The sequence below is a fragment of the Schistocerca piceifrons genome, chromosome 5 (assembly GCF_021461385.2).
Source record: "Schistocerca piceifrons isolate TAMUIC-IGC-003096 chromosome 5, iqSchPice1.1, whole genome shotgun sequence".
Taxonomy (NCBI): domain Eukaryota; kingdom Metazoa; phylum Arthropoda; class Insecta; order Orthoptera; family Acrididae; genus Schistocerca; species Schistocerca piceifrons.
In genome coordinates this window covers 119330377-119343022 of record NC_060142.1, presented here as the reverse complement: position 1 = coordinate 119343022, position 12646 = coordinate 119330377, and the positions used below count along the sequence as shown (strand labels likewise).

At 44.8% G+C, this 12646-nt stretch overlaps 1 protein-coding gene across 1 annotated transcript in view; it reads right to left on the bottom strand.

Moving 5' to 3' along the window:
* The window catches only part of LOC124798786, a 110031-nt gene that overhangs the window by 19243 nt on the left and 78142 nt on the right, over positions 1-12646 (bottom strand). Inside the window, exon 5 of the mRNA XM_047262315.1 lies at positions 6188-6366. Within this exon, the coding sequence (XP_047118271.1) occupies positions 6188-6366 (179 nt within the window). The remainder of the gene's footprint in view (positions 1-6187; positions 6367-12646) is intronic.

The window sequence follows — 12646 nt, the reverse complement described above, 5'->3', positions numbered from 1 at the left end:
CACAAGGTTGGCGCCGGTGGCGACACCTACAACATGCTGACATGAGAAAAGTTTCCAAACGATTTCTCATAGACAAACAGCAGTTGACCGGCGTTGCCTGGTGAAACGTAGTTGTGATGCCTCGTGTAAGGAGGAGAAATGCGTACCATCGCGTTTCCGACTTTGATAAAGCTCGGATTGTAGCCTATCGCGATTGCGGTTTATCGTATCGCGACATTGCTGCTCGCGTTGCTCGAGATCCAGTGACTCTTAGCAGGATATGGAATCGGTGGATTCAGGAGGGTAATATGGAACACCGTGCTGGATACCAACGGCCTCGTATCAAAAATGTTCAAATGTCTGTGAAATGTTATGGGACTTAACTGCTAAGGTCATCAGTCCGTAAGCTTACACACTACTTAACCTAAATTATCCTAAGGACAAACACACACACACCCATGCCCGAGGGAGGACTCGAACCCGGGCCTCGTTTCACTAGCAGTCGAGATGACAGGCATCTTATCCGCATGGCTGTAACGGATCGTGCAGCCACGTCTCGATCTCTGAGTCAACAGGTGGGGACGTTTACAAGACAACAACCATCAGCACGAACAGTTCGACGTCGTTTGCAGCAGCATCGACTATCAGCTCGGAGACCATGGCTGCGGTTACCCTTGACGCTGCATCACAGACAGGAGAGCCTGCGATGGTGTACTAGACGACGAACCTGGTTGCGCGAATGGGAGAACGTTACATTTCATATGTGTTACGACCCGTGGCTCTACCCTTCATTTGAGCCCTGCGAAAACGTACATTTCAATAGGATAATGCACGACCGCATGTTGCAGGTCCTGTACGGGCCTTTCTGGACACAAAAAAATGTTCGACTGCTGCCCTGGCCAGCACATTCTCCAGATCTGTCACCAACTGAAAACGCTTGGTCAATGTTGGCCGAGCAACTGGCTCGCCACAATACGCCAGTCACTACTCTTGATGAACTGTGGTATCGTGTTGAAGCTGCATGGGCAGCTGTCCTGTATACGCCATCCAAGCTCTGTTTGACTCAATGCCCAGGCGTATCAAGGGCTTTGTTATGGCCAGACGTGGTTGTTCTGGGTTCTGATTTCTCAGGATCTATGCACCCAAACTGCTTGACAATGTAATCACATGTCAGTTCTAGTATAATACTTTTGTCCAATGAGTACCCGTTTATCATCTGCATTTCTTCTTGGTGTAGCAATTTTAATGGGCAGTAGTGTAAAATTTCGGATGTATTACATATAATTATATATGTACTTCATCACGTTACACCCATTATATATGGTGTAACAGGTATATACCTTTATATGTACACACAATTGCTGTTTTTTCTTTGTGTGGAACAGTTTTCCCACAAACACATAATAAAATTTACAGCCTGGTGTTTCCCGCACAGTCATAGCTGCACTACTAAGTGGATTACGCGTCGCAGTATAGACTGCTTTGCATCCACGTTGCCCTCACTACGACACGTGACCTGCTGCCTAGGAGAAAATAAGCATTAATGGCTTTCTCTTGCCACATGAACTACGCAACCTAGAAACACACTACTCGTAATAGCTACGATTATCAGTCTACAAGTGGTGTAATGTTGTTCAGTACACAGTCCTCAGTCACCAACAGAAATATCTGCTCTTGTACCAGTTACACACAGTATGTATGGTGAGAATCATTTAAGATATAACACCCCTTCTATTTCGTGAATAGTTGGGGGTGTCGAAACGAGGTAAGGAGATCGTAATTGGGTGTGCAATGAAGAACTTAACTCGTGTATCTATATTTTGAATGTCATTCGAATGCGCTTGAAAAGACGGGAACAATGATGTAATGGTTGTTGTTTTTAAAGCTAAAACTCTCCGCGAAAGTGTACAAGAAATGTACTAAAATTGGAAAGCAAAGCCGCCAGAGTCGGCTATTACCGAGTAAACACTGCCAAGCAGCGATCTTGTGACAATTCCAGAGTTATAGGCAGCAAGATACTCTTATGCTACTAACACGTAAGAAAAACCTCATCACTTATAAAACTTGTTTGAATGAACATGTACATCACATCTACCATTTACCATCCTATTCAGATAATTGTTTTGTGGTGCGCGTTTCTTTTTATTATTATTATTATTATTATTAACCCTGGTTCCCTAACACGACTATGGTGTCCATTTGGTAACATTTATCAGTGCCACCCCACGAGTGTCAAAGGTTGCAAGGGAATCGGAAGTTTCCGTCAGACGCCGTGAGCGGCTATGAAGGGTGTGGCGAACACAGTGGAGCACGCCCGCTGAGCCACGCCTCCAACGGCTCCGTGCCACACCCATCCTCTGCTGCCACAGTGTTTGCTGGCTGGCGGCCGCAACACAGCCCACACAGACGTGGGGCCACGTCGCCACGTGTTGCTACACATCGCCGTCTAGTCGTGGCTCTGAGGCCATCCATTGTGCTTTAGTACAGAGAGCCTCATACTCGTTACTAATATATCGACTTCACTCCGTTCCTTACTGCATTATTTGTAACAAGTTAAGTAAATATTTTATTCCGTGTGTTGTTTGCTAATCATTTCTGCTCCTGCCAATCTTTCAAACGACGACTGTTGCCACACTACACAGTAGTCACCTCTCCTCACTGTTGTGCGTGAAATCAGACACATCAGTACATACCTCCATACCACACAAAACGTGGAAGGCCAAAGAAACTTGGAAAGAGGCATTAGTGACAGGGGTGAGATCGACAGACTAAAGAGAAAATCAATGGGATGATAAAGAGCCACGGAAATTGTATATCAGACAACATTGGAAGGTATTCCTAATAAACCAAATGATAATAATAAGTAAATAAATCTAATAAATGTAGGTCTTTTTATAGTGCCATATACTCAGTCAACAATCTTGCAACATGTATACCTGTGATTACATATTTTCATCTTTTCTTCACTTGAACACCTTGATCCTGAACCAAAAGTCACTTACTGAAAGCAGATCTCCTACTCTATGCATAGCGGGAGTAAAATTATGTGAATTTATTTCACCAGAAGCAGTGTGTGTGGGCTGAAATATAACCATGTGATCGCTCGTCAGCAGTCAGTTCACCTAATAGTAGCAACATAGCTGAATGCTGAAATGTGGTGCCTGTTGGACGCCAAGATCAAACCGTACAATCATGAACTAATTTCTCATTATATTGTGCTGTATGCATTCACTCTTTCTTTCAACAATGCTGATTCACCACTAAATAGAGTATAGGGTATAGAAGAATTATAGATCACTATTTACTATAAAACACAGGATCTACAGGTAGGAATTTCAACAATGTAGGAAAAGACATATTTTAACTTACGATACAGAGGACACGTCAAGTTGCAGACAGGCCCAATTAAAAGGTACTCACATACAGCTTTCAGACACAGCAATCGTGAGTCAAAGACACGCACACAGACACACCATTCACACACTCACACAAGCAACACACCAAATGCATACATGACTGCAAACTTCATCGTCTTGTGCCAGAGTGCAGCATAACATGGGATGCAAACAGCAGTCTGGAGGCGGTGGGGAAGCAGAAGAAGGAATAGTAGTGTATGGGTGGGAAGAGAGACGAAGGCTGTCTGGTGGAATGTAGCAGGACTAGACTGCCAACGTGCACAGCGTCAGGAGGTTGCGGGGCAGGAATGTGGGGTAAAAGGGAACAAAAAAGGAGAGAAGCAGGGAAAGACTGGCAGATGCGTTGGTAGAGGGCTGAAAATAAACAAGCGTGGGAGTTGAGAATGGGGAGGAGATGACAGGACAGAGAGGGTGGAAACTGTTGGGTGGAGGGTGTGGGGACACTGTCTTACTGTAGGCTGAGGCCGGGATAATTATGGGAGTGGAGAATGTGTTGTAAGAATATAATTCCAATCTGTGCAGTTCAGAGAAGATGGTGGTGCAGGGAAGGATCCGGATGGCTTGCGTAGCGAAGCAGCTGTTGAAATGAAGTGTGTTACGTTCAGCTTCATGTTGTGCCACAAGGTGCTTTACTTTGCTCTTGGCCACAGTTTGACAGTGGCCATTCAGCTAGGTGGACAGCACCAATACAAAATGGTGTGCAATGACTCCAGCAAGCTGGTAAATGACATAACTGCTTTCACAGGTGGCCTGGACCCTGATGGGATAGGATAAACCTGTGACATGACTGGTATAGGAAGTGCTGGGTGGATGGATTGGGGAGGTTTTGCACCTTGGTTTCCACGCAGATATGATCTTTGTGGCAAGGGGTTGGGATTTGGAGTGGCATAAGGATGGTTTAAAATGTGGTGATTGGGTGGGTGATGGGACATACTTTAGGAGGGGTGGGAAGTATCTTTGGTAGGATGTACCTCAATGCAGGGCATGATGACAGGTAATCAAAGTCCTGGCAAAGGATGTGGTTCAGTCGTTGCAGTCCAGGGTAGTACTGGGTGATGGGGACACATCTTTGTGGCACCATTTGGTGTGGCAGAGCGGTTCTAGGCGCTTCAATCTGGAAGTGCGCGACCGCAACGGTCGCAGGGTCGAATCCTGCCTTGGGCATGGATGTGTGTGATGTCCTTAGGTTAGTTAGGTTTAAGTAGTTCTAAGTTCGAGGGGACTGATGACCTCAGATGGTAAGTCCCATAGTGCTCAGAGCCATTTGAATTTGAATCCTTTGTGGCTAGTTCTTGAGGGTGGTGGGAGAATTCGGGGTGTGAGGGGAAATGGCATGCGAGATTTGTTTGCAGGCTCGGTCTGGCGTATAGTGCCTGTCTGTGAAGGTGTTAATGAGACCCTCAGAGTACTGAGCAAGGGAGTTTTTGTCACTGCAGATGCGCTGTGCCCAGGTAGCTAGGCCACATGGGACGAATGTTTCGGTGCAAAAGGGCTGACAGCTATCAAAAGGTAGTTACTGTTGAGGGTTGATGGGTTTAATGTAGAGAGAGGTGCAGATGGAGCCATCAGAGAGTAGGAGGTCAATATCTAGGAAAGTATCACACTGGGTTGAGGATGAGGACCACGTGAAGTGGATGAGAGAGAAGGTTGTGAAGGAACGAAGATAGGGTGAGTCCAGATCATGAAGATTCATCAATGAACCTGAACCAGACAAGGTGTTTGGTGTCTTGGTAAGCTAGGTGGCCCACAAATAGTTTGGTACAGGAGGATGCCATGCAGGTGCCTATGGCTGTGCCACAGGTTTGTTTATATGCCTTCTCTTCAAATAAGAAGTAGTTGTGAGTCAATATAAAGTTAGCAAGGTGTGTAAGGAATGAGGCAGTGGGTTTGGGGTTTGAAGGACGTTGGGAAAGGTAGTGTTTAATACTGGAAAGACCATGAGCATGAAGGATGTTGGTATGTAGAGAGGTGGCATCAACAGAGATGAGTAGGGATCCTGGAGGTAGAGGGGTAGGGATGCTGCAGAGTCGGTTATGTCTTTTATGTTGGAGGCTAGATTATGGGTAACTGTTTCGAGGTGTTGGTCAATGAAGGCCGAATTATTTCAGTGGGGGGAACAACAACCAACCACAATGGGGCATCAAGGATTGTTGGGTTTGTTGATTTTGGGGTGCATGTAGAAGGTGGATGTGTGGCGTGTCATAGGGGTGGGGAGGGAAATGGATTCAGGCGAGATGTTCCAGAAAGGGCCTAAGGCTTTAAGCAGGGATTGGAGTTTGTGTAGGACATGTGGAATGCGATTACTCTGCCAGAGTTTATAGGTGGAGGAGTCAGATAATTGGCTGAGGCCTTCTGCAGTTAGTCATTGCAATTCATAACAACAGTGGTGGAACCTTTGTCTACAGGTAGGATAATTAGGTCAGGATTTGTTTTGAGGTTGTGTATGACTGTTCCTTCTTCTACTGAAAAGTTTGTGTACTGAGGAAGGCACCTGGGAAAGGATGGTGAGGCTAAGTTGTAGGTAAAGAACTCCTGGAAGGTGACCACTGGGTGGTTACATGTGAAGGGGGATAAGTAGCAATCTGTCTTTTCCTACATTGTTGATATAACTATTTAATAGTTACATGTAATTCAGTAAGGAAATGGAGACAGAAATTTAATTTTATAAGAAAAAGATTGCGGACATTAAAAGTAAGTCAAATGTAATGCACATCTTGTTACTGAGTTAAAGAAATAATTAATTGCTCTGAACTGGACACACTCTTATATTCTTAATGTCGACTGATACACACCTGATTGGAAACTCCCATGTAGTCTCCTGTACTCTTTTCTTCAGAAGGGTATTACTTAGTTCATCAATAACATCATTAAAATCTTCCAACCATCCGCTTGTACGCACATGTAATAGGTTCCACAGCTTTTCTACATATTTAAGTAAACTTGTCAACTGATGTTCAGACATATTCTTGCCCTGTGGAGCAAATCAAAGATATTTTCATTGTGATATTAACAGTCGTGGAAGAGGATAAATTTACAATTGAAAGTTCAACTAAAATATGATAATTATTATTCACTTGTCTATTATAGACAACACATTCATAAAATTACCAGCTGTAATGTGAAAAAGTATGATACAAGTTACTGAAATAAGCCAAAATATTTGTTCCTCTCATAAAGAGATCTGTACACAGTATAAGATCATACGAGTATACAGAATGTCAGACCAACTGTGTGACTGGACCGAAGAATTTCCAGCAAATAGAAAACAGTGTCTCATTCTGAATGTAGAAAAGTCTTCAGCCGCGAAAGTAATTTCGGACGTCCGCCTGGGGATTGTTACAGAACCATTACTTTTTATAATATATATAAATGATCTAGTAGATAAAGTCGGAAGTTATGTGAGGCTTTTGCGGATGACGCTGTTGTGCACAGGCAAGTAGGGACGTTAGGAAAAATAGTGGCGACATATAGAAAGACCTGTCCGCTCCCGGTAGCTGAGTGGTCATCGCGACAGAATGTCAATCATAAAGGCCGCGGTTCGATTCCCGGCTGGGTCGGAGATATTCTCCGCTCATGGATTGGGTGTTGTGATGTCCTAATCATCATCATTTCAACCCCGTCGACGCGCAAGTTGCCGACGTGGCGTCAAATCGAAAGACTTGCACCAGGCGAACGGTCTACCCGACGGGAGGCCCTAGTCACACGACATTTACATTTATGTACAGGAAGACCTGCAGAGGATCGACTCTCTGTACAGAGAGTTTAAACTGACCCTCCACATAAACAAATGTATTGCGAATACAATAAATAAACTTCACGTTAAGACACAAATGAATGACAAACATCGGCTGTAAGCAGATGATTGATTGGAATCAATGACAAAAGTTGAAAATTTTTTGTCGGACCAGGTTTCGAACCCGGATCTCATGCTTACTAGGCAGGTACCCTGGACGCATTTTTTTTTTTAATCTCATTTTGTTCGCTTTTGTTCGTTGTATCTGCTCGGGGTGGGCGTCGTAACACATCCGATTAAGTTCGTTGATGATCGATTAACTCAGTTTTTTTTTTATTACAGAAGGTACGTAACTCTCAGACCGAACACGCTGAGCTACCGTGCCGGCAGACACTGAGCCAACCGGAGACAATGGCCATTGCAACCGCACGGACTACCCTAGCACACCTCCCGTAGGACCCAAATTCCCACCTTACCCGCACCATGTTTGTATACACTACTGGCCATTAAAATTGCTACACCAAGAAGAAATGCAGATGATAAACGGGGATTCATTGGACAAGCATATTATACTAGAACTGACATGTGATTAATCCACACAATTTGAGTGTATAGATCCTGATAAATCAGTACCGAGAACAACCACCTCTGGCCGTAATAACGGCCTTGATACGCCTGGCAGTTGAATCAAACAGAGCTTGGATGGCATGTACAGGTACAGCTGCCCATGCAGCATCAACACGATACCACAGGTCATCAAGAGTAGTGACTGGCGTATTGTGACGAGCCAGTTGCTCGGCTACCATTGACCAGATGTTTTCAATGGGTTCAAATGGTTCTGAGCACTATGGGACTTAACATCTGAGGTCATCAGTGCCCTAGAACTTAGAACTACTTAAACCTAAGTAACGTAAGGATATCACACACATCCATGCCCGAGGCAGGATTCGAACCAGGGACCGTAACGATCGCGCGGCTCCAGACTGTAGCGCCTAGAACCGCTCGGCCACTCCGGCCGGCTTTTCAATTGGTGAGAGATCTGGAGAATGTGGTGGACAGGGCAGCAGTCGAACATTTTCTGTATCCAGAAAGGCCCGTACAGAACCTGCAACATGTGGTGGTGCATTATACTGCTGAAATGTAGGGTTTCGCAGGGATCAAATAAAGGGTAGAGCCACGGGTTGTAACACATCTGGAATCTAACGTCCACTGTTCAAAGTGCCGTCAATGCGAACAAGAGGTGACCGAGATTTGTAACCAACGGCAGCAAATACCATCACGCCGGGTGATACGCCAGTATGGCGATGACGAATTCACGCTTCCAATGTGCTTTCACCGCGGTATCGCCAGACACGGATGCGAGCATCATGGTGCTGTAAACAGAACTTGGATTCATCCGAAAAAATGACGTCTTGTCATTCGTGCACCCAGGTTAGTCGTTGAGTTCACCATCGCAGACGCTCCTGTCTGTGATGCAGCGTCAAGGGCAACCGCAGCAACGGTCTCCGAGCTGATAGTCCATGCTGCTGGAAACGTCGTCGAACTGTTCGTGTAGATGGTTATTGTCTTGCAAATGTCCCCATCTGTTGGCTCAGGGATCGTGACGTGGCTGCAAGATCCGTTACAGCCATGCGGATAAGATGCCAGACATCTCGACTGCTAGTGATAAGAGGCCGTTGAGATCCAGCACGGCGTTCCGTGTTACCCTCCTGAACCCACCGATTCCATATTCTGCTAACAGTGATTGGATCTCGACCAACTCGAGCAGCAATGTTGCGATACGATAAACCGCAATCGCGATAGGCTACAATCCGACCTTTATCAAAGTCGGAAACGTGATGGTACGCATTTCTCCTCCTTATACGAGGCATCACAACAACGTTTCACCAGGCAACGCCGGTCAACTGCTGTTTGTGTATGAGAAGTCGGTTGGAAACTTTCCTCATGTCAGCACGTTGCAGGTGTCGCCACCGGCGCCAACCTTTTGTGAATGCTGTGAAGAGCTAATCATTTGCATATCACAGCATCTTCTTCCTGTCGGTTAAATTTGGCGTTTGTAGCACGTCATCTTCGTGGTGTAGCAATTTTAATGGCCAGTAGTGTAATATGCTAGCGTGTTTCTTCTACACTGTGTTTCCGGTTACATTTCTATACTTCTATCATTTAACAGACGATTTAATTTTTCTTCATCTTGACGCGAACAATAGACGAAATTTACGGTGCACATTCGTAGCTCTGTACGACTCATGAAGTAATTTCTCCTTTGTCCTCTCTCACCACAGCACAGCCACTGAAATCTGCAGTACATGTCATCCGCTTGTGCAGTAATCTTTGTGCAAAACTCGACTGAATGGTTTTCTTCAGGATACTGAGACTAATCAGTAGTAGCTTCAACTCCGTCAAGTTTTGTATACGGTGTATATGGTGTTTGATATAAATTTTGATACTGCAGCCACTAAGACTCAAGATAGAAAGGAGTTCAAGACATTAGCTGCCAGTGGGCATCGATTCGCAACAGTGGGGAAAGTTGAAAATGCTAGGGTAGTCCGCGGGGTTGTGGTGACCATTGTGTCCGGATGACGTAGCAGTCAGCGCATCCGCCTAGTAAGCAGGAGACCTCAGTTCGAATCCCAGTGCAGCACAGATCTTCAGCTTGACCCCTTGATACAAATCTGTGCCCAATGGCGGCTAATATCTTCAATTCCTATGTCCGATATGTTTGTTGCATGGAATTTGCTGCAGTTCTCGGAAATCGAATTTTTGTTCGACTGAAAAACTGAAATTACGTATACTGCTGTTTCGAGAGCTATACCGAATTTAACTTGTCTCGTCCATGTAATAATTTCTTGTGCAACACATTCAATTAAATTCAAATTGATGGAATGCCATACTGATATTTGGTCCTTTCCGGACACTCGTATTTTTTAATACCTCAGTACATTTTTGCAACCACAAATTTAGGCTTGGTGTTTGCAAGGGTAGCGTTTAAAATAATCTTCATGTAATCTTCAGTGAACCTTACTGAGTACCTTACTGTGTACCTTACTGAGTGGGATTAGGAGGCGACACTTCCATCTTCACCAACTACATCTTTAAGTTCATCTACCATTGCCAACCAGTATTCTGCAACGCGACTGCATCCTTCGAGGTAAAACATTAATACCCTGTCATCAGTATTGCGATCCCTGGCTGCGCACGTGATTAATAATTTGGGTATTCAGACAGTACTGAATTTTTTAAAACAAGTGATCTGTACAGTTGTTATTTATGCCCATGTCGGTGGCTTTCCGCAATCGTGTTTCATTAAGGGCTCTCCCTTCAATGCAGAGGCGACTGTTACAAGGAAGCAGGTAAGTATTCTCATTTTCTACCTCAATCGCATGGAATCATTGCGTACGAAAACTGACTGGCTCAATGATTTATACGAGGGGAGATCAAAAAGTTTCAGTTTGAGCGCGTTGCTGCAGCGTATATGCAATTGGGAGCGACTCTGATGCGGGTATACAAGCGAAGACATGTAGACAAGGGTTAATGCGGCCTTCGATCGGAAACTTTTTGATTGCCTCTTATACTCGTGTTATTAGAAGCGAATAATAAAGTCGACAATGCTAATTTTTTTCCCTCACATTGAGTAATACATCATAATACACTACTGGCCATTAAAATTGCTACACCAAGAAGAAATGCAGATGATAAACGGGTATTCATTGGACAAATGTATTATACTAGAACTGACATGTGATTACATTTTCAAGCAATTTGGGTCCATAGATCCTGAGAAATCAGAACCCAGAACAACCACCTCAGGCCATAACAACGGCCTTGATACGCCTGGGCATTGAGTCAAACAGAGCTTCGATGGCGTATACAGGACAGCTGCCCATGCAGCTTCAACACGATACCACAGTTCATCAAGAGTAGTGACTAGCGTATTGTAACGAGCCAGTTGCTCGGCCACCATTGACCAAATGTTTTCAGTTGGTGAGAGATCTGGAGAATATGCTGACCACAGCAGCAGTCGAAAATTTTCTGTATCCAGAAACGCCCTTACAGGACCTGCAACATGCGGTCGTGCGTTATCCTGCTGAAATGTAGGGTTTCGCAGGGATCGAATGAAGGGTAGAGTCACAGGTCGTAACACATCTGAAATGTAACGTCCACTGTTCAAAGTGCCGTCAGTGCGAACAAGACGTGACCGAGACGTGTAACCAGTGGCACCCCATACCATCACGCCAGGTGATACGCCAGTATGGCGATGACGAATACACGCTTCCAATGTGCGTTCACCGCGATGTCGCCAAACACGGATGCGACCATCGTGATGCTGTAAACAGAACTTGGATTCATCCGAAAAAATGACGTTTTGCCATTCGCGCACCCAGGTTCGTCGTCTAGTACTCCATCGCAGGCGCTCCTGTCTGTGATGCAGTGTCAAGGGGAACCGCAGCCACGTTCTCCGAGCTGATAGTCCATGCTGGTGCAAACGTCGTCGAACTGTTCGTGCAGATGGTTGTTGTCTTGCAAACGTCCCCATCTGTTGACTCAGGGATCGAGACGTGGCTGCACGATCCGTTACAGCCATGAGGATAAGATGCCTGTTATCTCGACTGCTAGTGATACGAGGCCGTTGGGATCCAGCACGGCGTTCCGTATTACACTCCTGAACCCACCGATTCCATATTCTGCTACCAGTTATTGGATCTCGACCAACGCGAGCAGCAATGTCGCGATACGATAAACCGCAATCGCGGTAGGCTACAATCCGACCTTTATCAAAGTCAGACACGTGATGGTACGCATCTCTCCTCCTTACACGAGGTATCACAACAACGTTTCACCAGGCAACGCCGGTCAACTGCTGTTTGTGTATGAGAAATCGGTTAGAAACTTTCCTCATGACAGCACGTTGTAGGTGTCGCCACCGGCGCCAGCCTTGTGTGAATGCTCTCGAAAGCTAATCATTTGCATATCACAGCATCTTCTTCCTATCGGTTAAATTTCGTGTCTATTGCACTTCATCTTCGTGGTGTGGGAATTTTAATGGCCAGTAGGCTACTCATCATCTTCACTCAGCGCAGTGTCCAATGAGGGCTCACAGAGAATGACGTCAGTATTCTTAGCACTGAGTGTTTTAGAGATGATAGTAAATGACTATTACGAGGAGTCAATACTTTTTACTTTCTTCTTATTCTTCTTCGTCTTTTTCATTTCAGATATGCATATGATGCCCATTACGTTTCCTTAAATATAATCAAATAGTTATTTCTTCACCATCGAAATAAGCAACACCTTTGTCTTTATCTCTAAACGATATTCTTAATTCTGAAACGTATACGACAACAAATGGCATATAAATGGACGAATAATTGATACAGCAGGCCAGAATAGATTTAATGTGTGAGCTGGAGCGTCATTATGGAAATATAATAAATATGTACGTTAAAAATAGAATACTACTCATCTAGCAAGGTTTGAGATTTTTCTTGTCGGTGATTTTCAGTCTAATATTGATTTTTTT